At 36.5% G+C, this 23,382-nt stretch overlaps 1 protein-coding gene across 4 annotated transcripts in view; it reads left to right on the plus strand.

The window, feature by feature from the left end:
* Positions 1–23,382, plus strand: part of RAPGEF6 (Rap guanine nucleotide exchange factor 6) — a 235,071-nt gene that overhangs the window by 205,625 nt on the left and 6,064 nt on the right. The window contains exons 20-27 of one of the 4 annotated variants that reach the window (XM_061150831.1): positions 583–794; positions 4,962–5,085; positions 7,567–7,590; positions 10,822–11,042; positions 12,610–12,801; positions 15,218–15,352; positions 20,732–20,960; positions 22,426–22,931. In XM_061150831.1, the coding sequence (XP_061006814.1) occupies positions 583–794; positions 4,962–5,085; positions 7,567–7,590; positions 10,822–11,042; positions 12,610–12,801; positions 15,218–15,352; positions 20,732–20,960; positions 22,426–22,931 (1,643 nt within the window). The other 3 variants (XM_061150833.1, XM_061150832.1, XM_061150834.1) reach the window with 3 other exon arrangements.

Here is a 23,382-nt window from a genome sequence, read left to right on the forward strand (position 1 = left end):
TAAATTCTGTGGTATAGGTAAAAGTCAGGTAGCCGAGAACAAAAGAGGAGACATTGAGTATATAGAGGCACCTAACAGACAACAGGATTAGAACCTATGGAAGTATTGAAATCAGGGACGTGGATGGCCAAAATCTCAAAGAAAGAAGGCTTTCAGTCTCAGAACTTGCCTCACTTATATTTATATACTGCTTGTTATCACTTACACCACTTTCAAAGAATGTTTCCATAAAATTATTTCTAAGTAAAACATACAAAAACATTGTGATGCTTGAAATTTATTTTTTAAGTTAAATGTATGTTTATTGGATTTACTGTATTTGTCATTTACATGCTCCCTTTAAAAAAGGGCACATACAACCATTGGCACATAATGTAGTTCCTTTGAAGAAAGTTTTTCTTGTTTTAAGATCAAGGAGTCCCTTTTTTTTTTTTATGGTTCTACTGTTTATTTCAACATGTTGAAAAATGTGTCTGCTTATTTTAGCTTCATTAGAAAAAATTGGTTTATACACTTACCCGACCTGCATCCTGCCTCTCTTGCAAGCCTCTTTTTTAATGTTTTTATTCTCATCTTCGGCAGTGGTTTGAACCTGGCATCTGTAGCACGACTCAGAGGTACTTGGGAAAAGTTACCAAGCAAGTATGAGAAACACTTCCAAGATCTGCAAGACCTTTTTGATCCATCCAGAAACATGGCAAAATACAGAAATATTCTTAGTAGTCAAAGCATGCAGCCTCCAATTATTCCACTCTTTCCTGTTGTCAAGAAAGATATGACATTTCTACATGAAGGTATTTGAAAGTTACTTGAAAATTAGCATGCTTAGTTTCAGCTAATTCTACAGAATTATAATGTATTTAATGTATTTTTCAGTCTATTGAGTATAAGTCACTAAAAGTTTTACCAAAATAAATGTAGTAAATCATAGGAAAAACCCACATTATTGATAAGAACAGATGTCAGTGTTTACCCAATGCAGTTTACACATAACCGAGATCAGACTGCCAACTTCTTTTTTTAGTTACTGAACACATACAGAAAAGTACCCCAAACAAGTAAACAACTGAATGGATTAAGACAAAGCAAACACCCAGATAACCAACACCCAGTCAAAAAAAAAAAAAAAATTGCCTCCCTCCCAGCAGCCCCACTTGTGCCCCTTTCCAGTTACCACCTTCATCTTCCCCGATACTTGTGTTGACTTCTAATACGGTGGTTTTATCTGTTCTTGAGCTTTATATTTGTTTTTTTAGTTTTTGGTTTGACTTCTGGATTATTTTGGTGAACATTAGACTAGTGTGATGAGATTCTTGCATGTTTTTGAGTGCAATTCTAATTCATTATTCAAAACTATTTGACATTGCATTACATAAATGCAATACTTGGATTCATTCAATCTGTTGATAAGCATTTGATAGTTTCCACTATTTACTCAATACAAATAATGCTGCTGTGAATATTCTTTCACATATCTTGTAGTATACATGCATTTTTGTTCACTATAATTCACAGTGAAATTTATGAATATTCATACAGTCAACTTTGGGAGACAGTTTGGTGTTAATCCACTAAAGTGGAACACTGGCAGTGACATGAACATTCTTACTGTTGCTCGCTGTCTCCAGTACCTGGGAAATTCATTCTTTTTATTTCTACCCATTTCAGTAGGTATGTAATTATATCTTGATGTGATTTAATGTTCATTTCTCTGATTACTAATGAGGCTGGACACCCTTCTGTATATTTATTTGTCCTCTTTTATCCATTCAGTTCAATTTCTTGCCTATGTTTCATAAGGTAATCTTTCTCCAATATACCTTTTAAGGATTTTGTGTAAGTCCTATATGTATATATGTAGTATGACTTGCCTTTGACTCTTTTAAGATTATCTTCTGATGAACAACATGTTTGAGTTTTAAAAACCTAATTTATTAGTCTTTTGCCATGTAGTCTCAGTTAAGTCGCTCAGTTGTGTCTGACTCTTTGACCCCATGGACTGCAGCATGCCAGGCTTCCCTGTCCATCACCAAACCCCGGAGGTTGCTGAAACTTATGTCCATTGAGTCAGCCGTGTAGTTTATACTCCTCTTAATTGTTTTTTTGTGAGTGGTATTTGTCCTTCATTAACTTGCTGAGTACACACTATTTTGCTAATTTTCCAGTGTTACACTACACATTACAATGTTGATACTTGCTGACACTAATTTGAGTGGTATTCATTAGTACTTTTCTGTGTGTCAGGCAGTGCAAGAACTTAGACCATTCGAATACCCATTCTCTCACCTCTCGATTTACATACAGTTGCTGCCATGCCTTTAAATCCCACTTGGTTACTAATATTGTTTAGTAAAGTCGATATTTATTAGTGTGGTGATATTGTTACTGTTTTTTTCCCCTTCCTGAATTTCAGAGTTTTTCTATGGTTGAGGATTTTTCTCCCTGTAAGAACACTGATTATTATTTTCTTATGTGCAAGTCTGCTGCTGATAAAATCTTAGTTTTTGTTTATCTGAAAAAATGTCTTTAATTAATAGTCATTCTTAAGGCACAATTTTGATTGGCAGTTATCTTCCAACATTTTGAGATAACAAAGTTATCTCCTGACTTCCACTGTTATTTTTAGAAGTCAACTGTCAGTCTTATTTGTTGTTCCTTTGACAATAATCTACCCTCCTTTGATAGCTGCTCTAAAATATTCTCTTTCTATCTCTGTTTTTCTCTAGTTTTGCTATTATACGACTGTGTACAGCACTTTGATTTTGTCTCACCTGGATATTTTTATTTATTCTGGAATTTTCTCCTAGACTAATATCCAATTTTTAAATTATTTCTTCAACTATGTCTGACTTACTGTTAAAATTCAACAGCATATTCCTTATTTCAGTTACTGGGCTTTCCCCCCAGATTTACAATTTAAATTCATTTTTTATCTTCATATTTTCTACCAGAGTTCTCAGTGTTGTTTTTTATAACCTTGCACATATTCACTAGTTACTTTAATGCCTGTCTGTAGTAACTCCATAATCTAGGTGTTTGTTTTTTTTTAATGAGTCTTTTTTTCCCCCTTGCATTTCAGTCAAGTTAAATTTTCACCAAATGTACCTGGTTATTGTTGGCCAAATGGATGTTGTATATAAAAAAATTACAGAAATAATCTAGGATTTCAGACAATATTCCATTTCTCCAAAGAGAATTAAAACTTGATTCTGTCCGGCAGCTAGGAATGCTAGCAATCCAAAAATCACTTTAAACCATTTTCACATTTTGAGATAATGTAACACTGAACCTTTATCCTGTCTACGTTTTGTTTATCTTTAGTTCCAGGATATACATATGTGTGTGTGTGTGTGTGTGTATCCCTTCAAGATCCCAACCCAAAGAACTGAAGGTTTATCTAGACTTAAGTTGTTCTCTGATTTCAAAAGCCAGGGAGGCACTGCTCAGTTTTTCAGCTCGTCATCACCTTTTCTGAAATCAGCAGAGGCCTGTAGGTGGAGCACTGGAAATGCTAAACTTGCCACACATCTTCATTATTTCTTCAGATCCTCACTGCCTTGATAGTTTTTTGATGACTCAACATATTTCTCCTATTTTTGTTGAATTTTTCGAACTGTTCTCATCAGTTGTGTTGTACCAATTAACTAATTATACTGCCCCTAATTTCATTATTACTTCTTAAGAAAGTATTATTAGAGGTTTCAAATATATTTTCTTACATGTTCCCTCAAAACATGTTTACATGACTTGAAAGTATTTTGCGTTGTCATTTTGTCTCCAACTCACTTTGAGACCCTGAACAGTTTATATGTCCAATAGATAGGTACCATTTAGTGCAAAAAGGGAGCCCCCTGTGTGTTCAGACCCGTGTGGTTTTCCATCTTGGCTTCAGGGACTTGGTGTTCCAGAGACATCTCCGGGCCCACCATGGGAAATAAATAGGGTCACACCAAGTGTTAGACAGGTGTGGAAAAAAGACAGTTAGATTACCCTTTGAACATATAATTTTTTGCCTTGTGGTTTGAACTGCGTAAGCCCACATGTGGGCTTAGTCTGGTGTCATTCCTGTTCTTATCAAAGAAAGGTAGACCATATTGAAAGTTGTATGAATTTTTTTCTTAGAGAACTATTTAATAAAACAAATAAAGATTGATTATGTAGCTTATGAACAAGCAAAATTTGTGTTTAATGATTAAAGTCATGATTGTAAATTGAAATTCTGGGGAAGGGCATGTACATGGCAGACTTGAAGATGTCTATCCCTATGAGCCATCCCTCTCTTAATTTTAACTAATTATTTCCACTTGGAAAATAGACGTGCTATTATTTAATCCCCCAGATACCATCCGCTCTCTTTTTCTTCCAGATAAGTCATAAATTCTTATTTTCATGGGATGTCTTCCACTTCTTAAGTGTTGACAACTCATTTTATAATTTTTTAAATCATTGTAAACCGTAGCAACCATACTGGACTAGTTAAGCCCAAAAGTCACTCTTTATGACTGCTGGTGGAAACCTAAGTTTTCAAGTGCTTATTAACTTTGCTGCCAAAAAAAATAGATGCAGGTACCTGCCTGAGTGAGCTGAGCATCTGGAGAGCTAGAATTGAGGAGCTGCACATTTTCTTTTTTTTTTTTTTTGGTGTGTGTGTGTGTAGAGGAGCTGCACTTTTTACTAGGTGTGCCTGCAATGTAATGAAGAAATGGCTTTTAGAAGCTATACACAGGTTATCACTTTCTAATATTCGTAATCATTATTTCCATAGGAATAGAATTCCTCCCGTTAGGTCATTCCTTGGGAGCAGTATTAAACCATATATGTGTTTATCAATTCTTAAAACCAAAAGTGGCAGTTTTATAAAGGTTCTGATTTGTGCCTCCAGAAATAATGACTTGACTTCTGCTACCTTTATACAGATATTTTAATTTTGGAAGTTAAAAAAATTTACTTTTCTTCTATAGGAAATGATTCCAAAGTTGATGGTTTGGTAAATTTTGAGAAACTCAGAATGATTGCCAAGGAAATTCGTCAGGTTGTTCGAATGACTTCTGCTAACATGGATCCAGCTATGATGTTCCGACAGAGGTATGGCATTGAAGTATGTGTTACAGAATGGCATTGAAAGTAATCGTTTTCATTTATTGACCATCTGCCTTTTATTGTGCACTGTATTAAGTGCTTTATAGATGTCAATGTCAGGTAATAATGTATTGTAATAACCTTTAAAGGTTGGTAGTATTGGCCTGCTTTTTACCTATGAAGAAACTGAAGCTCAGAGCAGTTAGGTAATGTGTCCAGGATGACATAAATTACTGAGATTTGAACCCTAATTCTCTATTAATTTTTTGGGTACATAGATAGTTCTGTATTGTTATTGTTACTTAAAATGTCATCTAACTTAAATATAAGTAAGTTGCTGATCTTCACTGAAGCTATCAGAGAAAACAGGTATTTTCATCTGGTTCTAACCAAATGTGTGAAGTATTAGTCTTCATGTCTTTGATTTTTATTGAGTATTTTTAAAGTTCCATATCTGTATAAGTTCTACTTTATTCTTCTAAAATATATTCCTTTGTCTCAAGTCATGGTACTTATGTAAATTCTTTAGCAGTTCAGAAAGTGCAGATTTAAGGATACTGTATCTTTAATAAAAATGAAAATATTGTGTTCACTATTAACCTGATCTTCTATGAATGCTTTTTAAAATTCACTTTTCATATAGTAACAAATGCCTCCTCAAATTATATAGAATTTAAAGTAAATTACCTTTCCTAGTAATTTTTAGGATGAAAAGGTACTAGGGTTTTAGTTTTTGATCTTATTTTCTTCTGGGCCTGTGTGTATAGCTTTAGTACCTAAGGGCTTTAAAAACGAAATGTTTGTCAGGGCAGACACAATTTCAGTGGCTTAGGTAGCTCAGACGGTAAAGCGTCTGTCTACAATGCGGGAGACCCGGGTTTGATCCCTGGGTCGGGAAGATCCCCTGGAGAAGGAATGGCAACCCACTCCAGTATTCTTGCCTGGAAAATTCCATGGACTGAGGATCCTGGTAGGCTACAGTCCATGGGGTCGCAAAGAGTCAGACACGACTGAGCAACTTCACTTTCACTTTCAAAAGAAATACGGTCTACTAAGGAAACAAAAATATTTGGTTCTTTAAAGGTTAGAGATGGAGTTGTTGTAACCAGATAGAATCAATGTGTGTCAGGATTATTTTTTTAATTTTTGTTTTGTTTAAACCACAGTTCATGAGTCTGTTTTTAGAAGTAGTTGACCTGATAGTTGCTCTAGTTTAGAAATTCTCAAAGTGTGACGGAAGGAGTGTGTCACATCTCCTCTTCTCTACCCAATTGCCCACTTTCGCCCCTGAGAATCACTGCATGTAACGAGAGGTGCCATTGCTCAGCAGTGTAGAAGCAGAAGACCTAAGAACCAGGGACCAAAGCAAACCTGGAGGATTTGTTTGTTTCTTTGTTTTTAAGTTTTTGTTTTTGTTGTATGTCCCTGTACAGTGGCTCCACCATTCCCTGTTATCTTACACAGACATCTGTCTACTCATGTATTTTAGCACCCTGGTTCCTGAATGAATTTGTGAGCCTGTCAGACCAGATAATTTTCTAAGTACCAGCTATGCCTCAGAAATGAGCAAAGGAGGAAATCAATAAACTTGACTGTTCCCTTGAATGGCCTAGCCTGGAGTAGAATACAGTATAGGAAAAAATAAAACATTTATAGTTAGATTAGACTGAACTTTTCCTAAATTGATTTTGTCAGCTAGTACTGAAATGTAATAGCTTTCTTCAAGTACTTGGCCATTTTGGTGATATATATTATGTAGTGTGGACAAAGTAACGCAACAGTAGTCAGTGTGCTGACTGAAAAAACAGATTTGAGGCTGGCCACAGCTGGAGCTTATTGAGTACAAGCCTGGGATATGCTCAGACCAATCAGGTGGTAGAGAGGAAAGGGCCAAAAAAATGAGAATAAAAATGTTAAAGAATCTTGATTCAGCCCAATTATAGTATAAGGAGATACAAGATCTTAAAGATTTTCATGATATATTTATAGTTACATTTTAAGTTGGCTTTGTTCAAAATTTCTTGAACAAATATATTGTCAGAGAAATTTCTGCACTTAAAAATGAAATTATAAATCTTTATGTTCCTTGTAATTTCATCCTCTCACTTAAATGAATGGCTCAAAAATACCTTTGAAAAAAATTCAAAAGTTCTTTCTTTTAAAGTTTCTCTGGAAACTTGTAATAAATATTTTCCGTTAAGCTTGTTATTAACATAAGCCTCTAAATGAATTAGGTAGTAAAACATAATTGGTCTAAAAGCACACTTTTAAATATTGTGGAGTTTTTTGGCCTTCAGTACATGTCATAATTCATTTTACCACCTTGTATTCCATTAAAGTCATTTTACTGTTAAGCTACCATTTTTTTCTAGTAAAATTTTTCTGTTCTGTTCTGTCTCCGTAGTTTCTCTGACTTTCAACTGTTGTCTTTTTTCTGTGCTTTCCTATTCAAACACACGCTTCAATGTTTGTGGCTCTTGCTTACAGGAAGAAGAGGTGGCGGAGTCTGGGGTAAGTGTAGAGATGAATGCAACTGGAATGAAGGTTGTTCAATTTCTTAACGTATACTGCATCCTTTTCATTAATGCACGCACGTAAAATAGCATGTGTTCTATTAACCCTGTCAACCTACATTCCTGACAAATGCCTTTTGCTAACAAGGAGACAATAGTGATAGAGCTAGCTTCTTCCTCGTTTAGTTTTCCATTGTTGACATCCCGTAGGTCCCTTTTAGATTTTAATTTAGCAGGGTTAGTTATATGATGATGATAGCATATATTGTTGTGTGCTTCCTATATACTTCTCTAAGCACTCTATATGAATTATTGAATTCTGTAGCTGCTCTGTAAAATAGATACTGGTATTCCCATGGTACAAATGGGGAAGACAGAATTGTCCAAATTCCTAGAGCTCACTATAGTGGATTCTAATTCATTATTGGTCATAGTCTGATTCCAGAGTCCACACCATTTTATTCACATGCCATATTTATAAAAATAAATATTTAAGTAAAATGGATAAGAAAGTGGTTTATAAAGGGTACATTTTCCATCAGCTGCAGCCTTTAATCCAAACTATACTATAGATTTGAGATAGTAAATAAGTGAAATAGAAGATTATTTTAAATGCTCGGATCCACTAATACTATGAGATATACATCACTGATAGAATTTTATTTTAAATTCCTATCACTTTTAATTAAAGGCTCCCTTATCTCTCTTAAAACTGAAATAGATTCAGAAAATGACACCTTTTGTTTTTCAAGTAGTTTCAGATCTCCGCTTACAGATCTGTCATAGTTAGGTATCTTATAAGTCATATATCTAGTCTTTTCAATTATAATGGAAGGAAAAGATGGGTTTTGTGGATAAAGGGATTAAATAAGAATTGTGCTATTTTAAGATTACAGTGAATCATGAAGTTAGTTGCTTTTATAACACATATATGAAGGATTTTTTGTGAGCCACTTACTTTGAGTCTTGTCCTATTTGTGGTCTTTTGTTTTCTGTTGAAGCTTGGTGAACTTGAATTTTCTTCTACTTTCTTCTTCCCTTCTCTACGTGTTTCTCATGTGTTTTCTTCTATGCTGTACATTTATGTCTTGGTCTTCTCTGGTTCTCATTGAAAACAGAAATTGATTCCTAACATTACTATGATGAAGAAGACTACTTGGACAGTGTATCTTAGTGGGGATGTGGAGTGTTTGAATGACTTGTGTAACACAGTCACTATTCATTCAGCATTTGATTGCATTGTATGATGTTTGCAGACACTGGACATTTTCTTTTTTATATCAAAGCATTTTGAAAGTAGATTAAAAGACATTTCTTTGTCATTTATCACAGTGTTTCATTTATTGAAATTTTGTCTGTATCCTAGATTTCTAGGCACCTTTTTATATCAACTTAGGTAAAATTATTAAATATTTGTATTAAAATTTGTACTTAAATGTTGAGAGTTGATTTTACTGCATTGCTTTGCATCTAAGACAACATCAATTGTCAGGACCACTACTATTTTATGTACCACTAAGAAAAATCACTGCAGTGCCTTCTTAATACTGAGAATTTTTTACTTGTTAAGAGTTCTTATATAAATTAGGTGTGTATTTTTGTCACATAACACCTTTTTTGCATTAATAAAAAGAAAATATTAAGTGAATTAAATTGGTTTAGGTCTTTCTAAAACTTTTTCCTATTTAGAATATGAATCTTCTGAATCACTTTTAGAGTTAGTTTCTGGAGTTTTTTCCCACGCACAGTATTGCCTTTTGTACCATCAGATGCATAGGTAATGCCACATTTCTTTAAGCAAGCCATAAAAGAACAAAAAGCTGCTGACGCTAGGCTCTTAGGCTGGCTTTGCAAATATTCAGGGCTAGTTCCTTTTGACACTTGTGTCAGGAATGTTGTTGAACTTTAGTTAGAGTCACTACAGCCTTATAATCCTTTGGTTCCTGAAGGTTAACGGAGTATTCACTAATGCCGTTGGATTTTTCCCAAACTATTCTGCAAATTTTGGAATTTCTGCTGTGTAAGTAGAACAAACATGTCACAGTTTCTGCCTGACCAGTAACAATTGCAAGTTTCCATCTGCTGTAAGACACAGTCTTTTAAAGATCTTAAAATTGTGGAAGAAAAATAACATTTTTTACAGCTTTATTTCACTTGATCTAAAGTGAAAATGTTAGGATTTTAGTGTGTTTTTAAAATGGGCTATGTGAGCACGGAAAAAACAGATTATATGATTGTAGTCTATTTTTGAGTATCTTTGGGTAATTGGGATGCTAACTTTGAAAACCCATAGATTACCTTCATTATCTTAGAATGGCAACTGCCTTTAAAATAAAAATCATCTAGAACCTTGTGTTTGCCACCTTTGTTACAAAGGACAAATAGCATTGCAATTCCTGTTTTCCAGTGGTTCTAGATGTAGTTACTGTAGAAGAAAGAAAGCTTGCTGAAAAGAGTAGAGTTGGATGTGAAGCTTTATTAGCTTGTTTGAATTGTAGTAATTCATACTCAGCTTGTAGTTCCATCACATTTAGAGGCACTGCAGAAGAAAGATCCCATATCCCCAGCCCTAGAGGCCACATGTTGCCTCACCAATTCATATGTGAGTGGAAGCACTGAGTAGCTTTTTACTGCTGTTTCTGATCTCTGACTATATTGACTTGAATATAAATGGTGTTATTTTTCTTATTGGTTGTTCTCTTTAAAGTTTGGCCAAAATCTGGTTACAGGTAACATTGGAGTGTGCTCAGAGTATGTCTGCTGTACACAGAAATGATGATGGCAGTAGCACGTCCAAAGTAGCACATACAACCAGAGCTGCTCTAGAAACTCCTGTGCTGAAGAACCCTGGTGCAGAGATCTGGCTCAGGGTGCACTTGCCCAATTAGGCTCTTGACATATCTTCAGAGTGTGGATGGCCACAGGGCCAAGGAATGCTTTCACTTGTCACAATTTTCTTGTGGGTTGGAAGGCACAAAACATAGGTCTGATGGAATTTGTTGCTTTGAGGGGAATTGTTAACTTATCCTTTTGAGTTCTGCACTTTGCTGAATCTTAAAACTCAGAACATTGCCATGTGTGACATATTACTTTGCATTAATGCTTTTCATCTTTTAACTCATTTGCATCAGCATGCAATCGCATTAACAGAACAGAATTCTTTTAATCTTCAGTCTGCTGTACTTAATTCTCATCTTTGTAGCCCATTATTGTGATCTTCATCTTACAGGTCACTGAGTCAAGGCAGCACAAATTCAAACATGCTGGATGTTCAGGGAGGTGCTCACAAAAAAAGGGCACGCCGTAGCTCTTTGCTTAATGCCAAGAAGCTATATGAAGATGCCCAAATGGCAAGAAAAGTGAAGCAGTATCTTTCCAGTCTGGATGTCGAGACAGATGAAGAGAAATTCCAGATGATGTCATTGCAATGGGAGCCTGCATATGGTACCTGTAAGTACAAGTTTTCACTTACGTGATACTAAACAGCACAACAAAATAGAAATTTATTTTTCTAGTATTATGCTGAAGTCCCAAGAAAGTTAGCTTTCGCTCACAAAAGTTTAGTGACATACCTCAAGCATCATCTCATCATGTTAATCAGATACTGAATTCTTATCCTTTCCTGATGATTTCTCTGTGCAGGAAATGGAGTCTAAATATAGTTCTTTGAAAAGCATCATAAAATCTTAAAAAAAGACTGTAACATTATAGAGGAGTCTTCCTCTGAGAATGTTCTTACTTTCATCCTTAAATGAAAAGTAAAATAAGTGAAAATTTTGCCTTTTCTAAGAATTTTACAGATATTTACCAACTGAAAAAATACAATAAATTATAGGTATCAGTACAATAGGTAAAAACAAAAATCTGATCTTTCTGATACTATTTATGAATAGAAAATGGGATGAACAAAGTAGATCCTATTCTCAATACTCAGTTTTTTAAATTAAGTACGAACAGTAGAATGCCTGTGTCTCTGGGTCATAGACAGTATGAGTTGTGAAAGCAGAAATCAAAGATTGTACTTCTACTATGAGTATTACTTATCTGGATATGTGATTAAATGTTATGCCAGTAAAAATCCCAATATAATGCATAGAAATTGATTTAAATGTTGACAGAATATAGGGGGCGGGAAGGTTCAGATTTTCTATTTCCATGTTCCTAGTTAATAGGGTGAAATGGTAGTCATCATGAGTTGACCTTGAGATTGGTAAATGGTATAGTATTTGCATAGTAATAGGACAAGTATGTCGACAGAGTAGAAAAGATAAAACGGAAATACAACTAAGTATTGTTTTTAAAATTCAGATTCACAATTAACTTTCAAATGTAGGGTAATGAGCCATTCAGTAAATGTCGTTATAAAAACAATATCTTGAACACTTCTAGCAAATTTGGTATTCCTGTGTATAGCAGTTGAAATAATTTCACTTACTCATTCAATACCTACTTACTGAACATCTGTTTATATCACTGAACACATAGGGATACACTTGTAAACAAGATATAAATCCATCCTTATAACCTTGTTTGTTACAGCCTTGTGGAGGGAAGAAGCATTGATTAATTGCACAGATAATTGTATTATAATTATCAGTGCTGTGAAGGAAGGATACAGGATGTCTTGAGAACAGAGTGTGGGTTATTGGGGAAGCTGGATCATGCAGGGTCTAGTAGACCTTGCTTTAAGGATTTGTGTCTTTATCCTAAGAGCAGTGGCAGGTCATCTGAAGGTTTGTGCAGGGCATTTGTAGAAGGAAAGTAGCATTATCAGATCAGATTTTCATGATGGAAGAGTCATCATGCTGATGTATGGAGAATGGCTTGATGGCGTAATTGATAGAGTAAAGAGAGTATTTCAACAGTATAAATGAGAAGATGTTAACTGCTTGGGTCTCATGTGTTTCAGGGCTTTGGTGCACACATGCCCAAGTTTAGGAGCCACACCATGAAAACATCCCACATAACTTTGCCTTATAAAGTACAGAAGTATGTTTTTGTTACTCTCTCTTATTAGTGACCAAGAATTTAAATGAGAAAAAATCAGTGAAGTCATCAGAAATGTCTCCGGTGCCATTGAGGTCAGCTGGCCAAACAACTAAAGCTTATTTGCATCAGCCCCACAGAGCAAGCCAGGTGCTTCAGGTGCCAGCTGTAAATTTGCACCCTATCAGGAAGAAGGGTCAAGGAAAAGACCCCGCCACATTGAGTGAGTATACACAATTAATACTGCATTCATTTAACTGAAATTTCCAGGCGAGTTAGTTTGGAAAGTAATTATAAATGCGCTGGAGATCTGCTGTCACGGTTTGTGTAATGTAAGGAGCACTCATGAGTCAAGAAATGCTTCATTTTGCCTGTAAGTCTTTGATGACAGCATGTACATTTTAAATGTTGATGTGGGAATTCCTATAATTATACCAACCAAAAACTTATTTTTACTTGAGTACCAAGGACTTACTGCATTTAGTGGTATATATACTCAGTTATCTAATGAAAATGCAACTTTTGAGAATGAAATTGCTTCTTTTTTAAAAAAGCCTGTATGTTGGTTTTTCATTAATGCCCACTTACGAAAACCTAGCTAGGAAACAAGAAAGAAGCAAGGGTAAAATACACAAAGTATAGGCCATGCTCTTTTTTCCTCTGTTGGACCATGTAGAAGTTGTCCAAATTACTTTCATTACTTGTTTTAGCAGTATCACTATTTTAGCTTCCAGGTGGAAAGCTAGATTAGGTTTGGTTCCCAGCATTTTTATTTAGCCCATGCATTATACATAGAACATACTCAGTAGAACCTTGAGAATTTAACTTGATTTTGCTTTGAAATCCAAAGGTAAATAAGGAATTCCCCTTCCTTTGCCAGATTTTCAGTCTGGTGATAAAGACATTCACATAGATAGATAACTTCAGTATATGTGATATGTCCACTATTATGGCCGGAGCATGTATAGAACATAGAAAAAAAACAAAAGAGAGGGGGCTCTTAGAGTCGAGAGAAGTAAGACAGTGCTCCAGAGAAGACTTTCTGGAGATAACACCTAAGCAGAATATTAAAGGTTGACTAGGAAGGAGGTAATTAGGCAAAAATTTCAGAGAAGTTGCTTCAGGCAGAGGAAGAATTTGGTAGCTACATGGAGCTACAGGTGGTTTACTCTGAGTACAAAGCTGCAAAGTGTTGAGGGATAATAATAATTAATGCTAACACTTAGAGAACACTAACTGAATGCCAGACACAGTTCGAAGTGCTTTACTACTTTATGTATATATGTTCATTGAATCTTAAGAACTCTAAAGATAAAGAATACTCACATTCCATAGAAGATCTAAATAACTTAATGCACCCCCAGTAAGAGATGGAACTGGAAGCTGAGCTCAGACTAACTGGCTCAAAGTCCTTACTTTTAACACTAAACAAACAGTGTGCCAGGATGAAGAGAAGTCAAGTCATAGACATGCCAAAATTAGAACATGAGATGCTGAAGGAAAGTTGTCAGTAGATACCTATAGGAAGCAATTTGAGCAAGGCAAGGGTCTGGGCCAGTTTACGTGTGAGGAGGTCTGTAGTAGGAAGGGCGTGAGATTGGAGGTGGGGAGTCTGAGTGGAAAGCTGATGTAGCAATGGGAAGTTGACCAGAACCTGATCTAGTTTGGTGACTGTGGACATGAAGAGAAAATTGGATGCAGAATGGGTGAAGTTGATTTGGTGGTGGGAATGAGAAATGGGAGTAGTCTAACTCTGGTTTCTTACTTGGACGTCATCACCTGAGAGGCAGAATAATTTGTTCCAGGTAGCCATCCTCCTTCTTCCTGTAATATGCCTATTAGTTATGTGATAAATATATTAAAATGGCACTTAACTAAGAGTAGTGTGAGTATACTATGTTTTAAATTTTTTCAGTATTAAAGGGGTGCTTGTTACTATGCTGAGTACTCATCAGAGTTGGGCTTTCTTTACTGGTTCAACAGTGAAAACTTTGGTAAGTTTGACCTATGCCAAAAAGGACCAGCGTTTGGACAAGAGTGATGACAGAACTTTGCAGGAATGTTTCCAGTAGGCTCCATACTCTTTTTCTATAAATTCATGATTCTTTCTGTTGTCTACTTCTCTCCTGTAGTGTGAATTTAGTGCTCTTGAAAAGGGCTGGCCTGGCAGGCCTGCAGCTTCTTCTGTGTCCCCACAGCACAGATGCTCCACAGGTAGTGACAGAGCCACCACCCCTCCGCTGCCCCTGCCACATGCCTCGCCCTGACTTGGAGAGGCCACCTCTAGAGGGGAGGGAAGAGCTTGAATCCATGCATTCTCTATTGAGACTTCCAACACGTGTGTCAGTGGGGGTGGCACACTGTACTCAGACTTAAATCCATGTCCCTTATGCTGCAAAACAAGCAAAGAGCTGTTCTAATCTGATCTGTGCTGACTGGCTGAATTTGAACAAATGACCTAGAGGTGAGAATCTCTGTGTGCCATCACCCAGTCATTTAGTCCCCGTTTGTCATTTACGCATTTCAGTTGACTACACTAGCCATTGTGCATTGTGGCTTTGGTTATGTAGTAATTTAGGCAACTGTAGACATTTTAATTGTGAAGTGATGCTTATTTACCTCTTTGATTTTATTTTTAGGTACAGGTTTACCTCAGAAAGTTTTAGGAACAGCTGAAGAAGTAAGTGGTAAGAAACACACAGAAGACACCATTTCTATGGCGTCATCCATACATTCCAGCCCGCCTGTGTCTCCTCAGGGTTCCCCCCGCAAAGGTAAGGGAAAACAGTCTGAGCTCTTGTTACACCAGACAACACTGTGGGGCACATAGTTTGCTTTTGGTAATTATGGTAATTATATTTAGAAAGTGTGAAGAAAAGTGAAACTCATAATACCTCCTGAATTTTCATGTTTTGGATTGAATTATTCAGATGGCTTCCAGGTATTATGCAGCATGGAGCTAGGACTCCTGCATTCAGAGTGTGGTCCTTCTTGGTAGAGGACAGGCGTAGATAAGAATGAAGGCAGAAGTCAGTTGTTTTGGTCTGTGCAGATTCTTGATGTTGTTACTCAAATTACCAATGAATTCAAACAATTCTATGAAGTATTTTAAAGTAAGAATTTCTATAGGAAATTGTTTATAACCCATTTACAAGATTTAGGAAATGAAACTAATATTTAGAGTAATACATTCCTTTCTTTCTAATGGAGTGTTACTGCTGCCTTTTTATTAATTGAAATTTACAATAATCTGTACAGTACCCTTGTGGATTTTTACATTTATACTAATACAGCGCCTCTTGAGTTAAAAAAAAAAAAAAATGTGAAATTTCTCTTGTTTATTTACCTATATTTTCTTAATTCAGACCAAGGCTTTGCCCCCCCCCCCTTTTTTTTTTGACTAGCCTGGGTAGTATAAATGTAAGATGCCATTTCACACCAGCTCCATATGTAGCATGCTAAATAGTGTGTATGTTTCTTCCATTGGCCCCTCCGTATTCTGTGTTTACTCTGGTGAAAAGACTCCTTAGTTTCATTAACCCGAAGCTAGTTGAATTGGATTTGATATAAATGTGTGAACATGACTTATGGGAATTTCACAGATGTAAAAGATTTACATCTTTGAATAATCACAGTACAGAATAGTACATGGTCAGAGGGAGGACAAGCTTATGAATTCTAGTAGGAAGGAAAACTTCCAGAGCTTTCCTTAGCTCTTGTGTTCTAAGTTTCCTTTCACTTTTAAGCGTTCTTTTTTATTTTTGCTACCTCTGTGACAGCAGTGTGGTACAGTGATGTCAGACCTTAGTTTGATTCCTGACTCTATCCCTGGTCATAAAGAACAGATATATAAGGTCAGGTCTTCTGTCTGCAAGATGGGATAGGGACCACATATTTTAGGGACCTTATTTAGGGTTTAAATGAAATAATACCTGTAACGCCTGATAGATGGTGGGTGTTTAGTAAATTGAAATTTCTCTTCTTGATCACTGTTGCCACTCCAGGGCAATATCACTCCATTACTGACCTTCTTCCCATAGCTGAGACTGGCTAGAATTTTCTTTCAGATTTTACTAAGAAAAACTTAGTAAAAATCACATAGGACATATAAAAGTATTCATTATAGATGTGTTTATAAAGCACAGTTTTCTGTTCCTGTTGTATGTAGCTTGTATATAATTTAGGAAAGCACACAGATCTCTTTCCTCTCCTTACTATGTGTGTTTCCTATCCAAAGTATCCCTTGTGTGTGTGAAAGCATTCGTCACTCAGTCATGTCTGACTATTTGCAACCCCATGGACTACAGCCCGCCAGGCTCCTCTGCCCAAGGAATTCTCCAGGCAATACTTGAGTGGGTAATCAGGTCCCAAGGATTGGGGCTGGGAACAGTGCCTTATTCACACACATGGCCCAGATGAACAGTGTTCATATGCTTTTAATGCTCTTTCAGGAACACCTTTACACCCTCCAGTGGTCTCATTATAGACAGTTCTCTAACCAGGAAACTAGTTGAATTGGATTTGGTATTTTATGCAAGAGTGTGACTTGTAGGAAGAGGTCAAGAACAGGAATTTCCCCACTGCTTTTATTCCCAACAGAAATCCATTTTAACCACTGGAATAGAGAAGTCTCTCTGTTGTGTCTTTCAGTGGGTGGCCAACAATTGACCATGATATTTATAGATTTGTGAGAAACATAGTGATGTTTTGAAGTCTTAGAAATCTGAAGAAAGTCTTTTCTTCAAAACTATTTCTGGTGGTTTATTTCCATAGATAGATTTTTGCCAGTGATCACTTATTGAACAAAAATGCCATTAAACTAAGAGTATGTTATTAGAATCTGTTCTTGGTTCTTGCTATACTTTGAAATAGTTCTTTGTTTTCTAACAATTGAGAAAATAAGCCAAAATTTTTTTTAACTAAAAAAAGAGAAGAAGCCTACACTCATGATTTTTAACAGGAGAATTTAAACAAAGAATTGAAAAAGCGAGACGTCAAGAGGCCTTAACCTTTATCTTCCGTGATGCTTAAGGCAGGGAACCTCTCCACCTTCGAGAGAAAATTGGATCGGACATTGTGCCTTATAAATACATATATTGTATATCCTGTTTATATGTCTTGTCTGATTTTTGCTTCTATACATGATTCAAGTCTAAAAGAAGAAAGAGACTCTGATGAAGATCTGTCTGATTTTTGTTTGTAGAATCTGCCTGAAAATTCTAGACACAGTTACTTTCAAGAAATAATTCTGGCTATTGGGTACTCTTGTTGTATTTTACCTTATGATTTTAGCAGCTTGGGTTACTTTCAGCAGTTTTTTATTACCAGCTTATTCTAATCAAGGTAACCTTTCTCTTGTGTTCTGTCTTGTTTATGCTGTAGAGTCTCCATGTAGTAAAAGTATGTTGCTAGACTTTAATTTTTCAGATATTGTCAAGATGTTAAAATTTTTTGATAGTAAAATGTTATATAAACCAGGTAAATTGTGATTAATTGGAAAGAATTAATTGACCATGACAGGGTTTTTGCATCTCTCCCTCCAGTTGGCAGTATCCTATCTGATCACAGCATCCTGCTGCGCCTCTCAGGGTCTTCCTCATCCCCTCCCCGTGAGTCCAGCACCAACATCAGTGGCCAGAGCTGCCCCGGAATAGGTGGGGTTTACTTGCAAAAGAAAATCCTTCAGATTACCAGGAGCACAGCCAAAAGAACAGACAGGACCGAGAAGGCCACTGAGGAGAATAGAGACAGGACAAGCTGTGAGAACACAGCCAGGAAAAGAATGACATCCCCGTTTAGAAGATTTAGGGAAAGAGCTCTTTCAAGGGAGAGACTAGCCAACAGCAAAAAAGAGGACGCAGATCACAATCAAGCTACAGAAAGCTGTGAGAAAGTGAAGGATGTTGGAAGCAACATCAAAGATGAGAAAGGGAGTGACATCTTCAATTCAAATAGCCGAGGCAACAGTAACACTTTAAACTGCTTCTATACGCGATTCACGTCTAAAAGGAGAAAGACACTCTGATGAAGTTTTTTATTTAATTTTAGTGTGAAATTTGTTTTCATTTATTAATGTAAATGTAGCTTAAATTAAGTCATTTGTCAAACAAGGCTCAGGCAGCCAACCTACTAAAATACTTTCTCTGAGCATTTTATGGATTAGTATCCTCCAGCAACCAAATCGTATTCATTTAAAGTGCCTTATTTGTATGTATGTTATTTTGCTAATGTTAGTAAACTTAATACTCTTGTTTTCTGTAGTTGGCTTTATTTTCTACTGGTAACAGCTGGGTCTGTGAGTGCAGCAAGTAGAGGGGGCTTTTTAGGAACCAGTATTTACTTTTACTTTAAAACCCCAGTAATGATATGACCAAAACCTTTGCCTTACATAAGTGTGTTGCTTTATTACTGCAACTACCTTATAAGCTAAAGAGAAGTGTTTGAAAGGCAAGAAACTATATAATATCTTGTCCACATAAACTTTTTTTTTTAATCATCCACTTTTCATATACACTGTGGTCAGAGGAGGAGGAGGAGATTGTCTAACCTGGCAAGTTAAAAAATATATGGGAAATTTGTTTTAAAAAAATACAGTTACTATGTCCCACTGCAGACCTCATAAGTTTGAATTGCTGGAAATTGGCCCAAGAATGTGTATTCTAATAAGCCTTCCAGATGATTCTTAGAATTAATTATATTTGAGAAATACTAATGTAACAGACATAGGAATGAAATTATTTTTAAAACAGTAAAGCAAGTCTGTGTGCCAGGATAAAAGAACAGTGACTTTTTCTTTTGAGGAAGAATTTTTTTTTAATTTTGTTTTTAATTTACCACATCCTTTTTCTTGGTCCTCTTGAAAATTGACCAATCACTTCATGAGGGACACTGAGAAATAGCAGTGATCCCATGATCTGAGAACTGGGGAGGAGTCAAATGATTGACTTGTCTTGGCGTGTCCTATGCCTGGCACAGTCAAATATATAGATCACACATTTTCTGAGTCTTAATTTTTCTTGCTGAAATAGGTAATGAAACTACTTAATAAGGTTATTGATTAACACATTTTTTGGTTGTTGAACTATGTGTGAGTATAAAGGCTATAGTTTTTGAGATTTCTAGGAGTGGACCCAAAGGTCATGCACCTAATAGAACCTCATTCTTTCAGTGAACGAGAAGATAATTGCTTACTTCTTTACGACCTACTCCTTGCTGGGATTACTACAGCATTTTCTTTTACTTCACAACAAAAGAAGTTTGGCACTTTTCTAACAATTACCAAAACAAATGGTTGCATACATTAAGTATCACACTGCAGATTTGATTTTGGATCCTTCTACTTTACTCCATCTTCACCCCTTCATTCCAGAAAATGCTAAAGAAAATCTCTCTAGTTATATCTGCTGTGCAGTAAGTCATAGAACAATTTAAAACAGGCAGATGCTGTTTTTTTTTCATGATACATTCTTCTAAATCTGTCAGTTCAGCTGTTTGATACTCTGCTAAATTGGTGAAGAAAAAGGAAACTAGGTATAAGAATAAATACAAATCTAAAACAGTTTCTTTAAAAATACTAAAACAAGTGGCTTTCAGCTTGGGCAAGACTTCTTAGGTGACTAAAGCAAAGTATCTAGGGTAAGTATTTGCAGTTTGAAAAAAACAAGTTGTTTCCCTTGGGTCCTAACTCCCCTTACATACCCCTGGCCCAAGGTGGCGTTTTGAACACTTAAGTCAGGCCTTGAAATATTGATGTTAATCATAGGGGAGGGGACCTAGGGTTAAGAAGAAGCTGAGAAGTTCAGGATGTCTTCATTTTAATGTTCTGTAATATATTTAATGCCTCTTATTCTATTAAATGCTTGTAGCTCTGCAAGAGCCAGGGGCAGATTTACCTTTGAACTAGTTTTCTCAGTAATACTGTGTTTTAATGTTTCTTGAATTTGGGATTAGATTGGTGCCATGAAGGTAGGTAGGTGAATGGGTATGTAAGGGAACATGGATAGAAGATTGGCACCATTGCTTCTGCATAGATGGAAATTAACACTGATATGTTATATTTTTGTTCTTTTTTGTATTTTTTTAATCCTCTCCCTGACCCTCCCCACTCCAGTTCACTTGTCCTGTAGTCTCATCGGTTGCCTTCTCTCATTCAGGTTATACACTTATACCATCAGCTAAATCTGACAACTTGTCTGACTCCAGCCACAGTGAGATTTCTTCACGGTCCAGCATTGTGAGCAATTGTTCTGTCGACTCCATGTCTACAGCTCTACAGGATGAACGGTGTTCCTCCCAGGCTATGACAGCCCCTGAATCCACTGGAGCACTGGAAAAGACAGAGCATTCCTCAGGGATAGGAGACCATAGTCAGCTTGGCCCTGGGTAAACATCCTTGCCTGTGCTCATATCACAAGACTCAAGCCAAGTGGCCACAGCAAGTAGTGCTCCCTAATTTGACCATAGACTCCCCCACCAAAGGGGTATCTTGTATGTACTTATATGAAAATAAGTACTGTTTTGAAAGATGTATGGGTTCTCATTTTTTAAGTGTTACCGAAATCACACAACTTATTTATCTTTTTGATCAATAAGAATTCAATGTGAAGATGCTGTTGGTATGTGGGAAGTGTCTGGCATTCTGGCTGTGAGGTTAGAGACTGCTCAGAAACAGAGTGTGTGATGGGAAGTACCCTCAAAGTGCTATACACACTGTGGACACATTGGGAAAGCAGGACTAGTCCTTGAGCCCTGTCTTGCAAAGTATGATTTGGAGCATAAGAATTATCAGCTAAGAAATGTCAATCCAAAAAAAACATGTGAACTCTAAATTTCTATTTCGAATCAAACAAAATGGAAGTCTTCAGAAAGCATTGAGAAAGTCAACTGTAAATTGATATTGTTAAATCTGGCATACTTTAAATAGTAAAGTATTATCACATTTGTAAACGTTTCTAAACTGTGATTCTCTGGACCAGGAGTCAGCAAACTTTTTCGGTAAAAATTGGTAAATACATTAGGCGTAGCAGGCAGTAAGGTCTCTGTTGCAGTTGCTCATCCTTGCTGTTGTTGGACCACAGTAGCCTTTGACAGTTTGTAAACAAACCAGTTTTACTGTGTCCCAGTAAAACTTTATATGCAAAAGCAGGTAGAGGCCCCGATTTGCCCTTGGACTCCACTTTGCAGATCCTGGTCTATCCTCTGTACCAAATACCAGGACTTCACAAACCTTATCTGGGGTGAGCAGGTAAAGGCCCATTTAAAGGAGTAAAAATTTTAGGCTTTGCAGACTGCATATGGTCCCTGTCTCAAAATCTTTGGAGTATTTTGTTCTGTTTTGTTTAAACTGTTTAAAAATGTAAAAACCATGCTTTTCCCCAGAACATAATACAACAGTCTTGACTGGATTTGGCCCATGAAGTAAGTTTGAGAACCCTTGCTGGAAATGATAGAACCCATTCAGCAGTAGGTAACTGGGGGAGTTGCTGTTCACTTGGTACCTCAGAGACATGCTGAAAAATAAAACACGGTTCCTGTAATTGAAATTCTTAATTCTGTGTGCATGGAGAGAATCTAGCATTGTGTGACCAAGAATGAAAATGTAAACTTAATTTTATTCAAGAAGAATTCCGAGGAAACCTTGCTAAGTATTTGAGTTTCTGACTGAGTATAAACATTAATGCCAGTAGAAGTTTAGTGATGATTGGCTACAGTGACTTTTTTTTCACAAGGTTATGTGGGCATTAAGCACTTGTGATCTATGTTCGGTAGTCTCTTGTAGGCAGTGGACAGAAGGCAGTTTTTCCATTAAACCAGTAAATTACCTTTAATTGTGTATCTCTGATTTTAGGTGGACACTCTCAAAGCCATCTCTAATCAACAAGAGTTTAGCTGTCTCATCATCTGTGAGCAATGAAGAGATTTCTCATGAGCACATCATTATAGAAACAGCTGATAGTGGTCGTGGAAGTTGGACTTCCTGCTCAAGCAGTTCCCATGACAACTTCCAAAGTCTTCCAAACCCCAAAGGCTGGGAGTTTTTGAACTCTTACCGACCCACCCATTTGGATGGTCCCATAGCTGAAGTTGAAGCCACTGACAGTGAGCACTACAGCTGTCCTAAAGGCTGCTCTCGAACTTGTGGTCAGTGTAAAGGAAGCCTGGAGACTAGTCAGATGAGACAGAGTTGGGCTTCCTCTAGTTCTCTGTCTGATACATACGAACCAAACTATGGGACAGTTAAACGGAGAGTGCTGGAGAACACGCCAGCTGAATCATCTGAAGGCTTGGACCACAAGGAGGGCATCGACCCAGTTTATAAAACTGTTACTTCAAGTACAGAAAAAGGCTTGATTGGTAAGTTATGTGTTCTTTGTCATATCTGTGGCGTTTAGAATTTAAGTGGTAAACCGTGACCTTGGCCCAGAACTTTATTCTTGCAAAATTCCTTTCTCTTATTCTAATCTCTGTTTCCTCCCTCCATATGCAAATTATTTTCAAAAAGTTCATGATTTCCCAAGGGCTTTGGGGCAGATAGTCAAGTCATTTAAAATGAAAGGGCTGACATGAAGTAATTTAATTAGGGAGACAGGTTTATATGTCTGGTTTTGCTTTTGAGATCTTTTTGGTTTCATTAAGAAATATTATTATATTACTATGCCGTAGTAATAAAGAGATTCTCTTTGCCACCTCATAAATTGTTTGAACCCTCTTGCTTTGCATACATGGTTAGAAGCTTTGAATATGATAAAACTTTTAGGTGTTAACAGGTGGGGGAAAATGTGTGATAAAGAAGTCTGAAATAGGG

This window comes from Dama dama, chromosome 9 (genome assembly GCF_033118175.1).
Source record: "Dama dama isolate Ldn47 chromosome 9, ASM3311817v1, whole genome shotgun sequence".
NCBI lineage: Eukaryota > Metazoa > Chordata > Mammalia > Artiodactyla > Cervidae > Dama > Dama dama.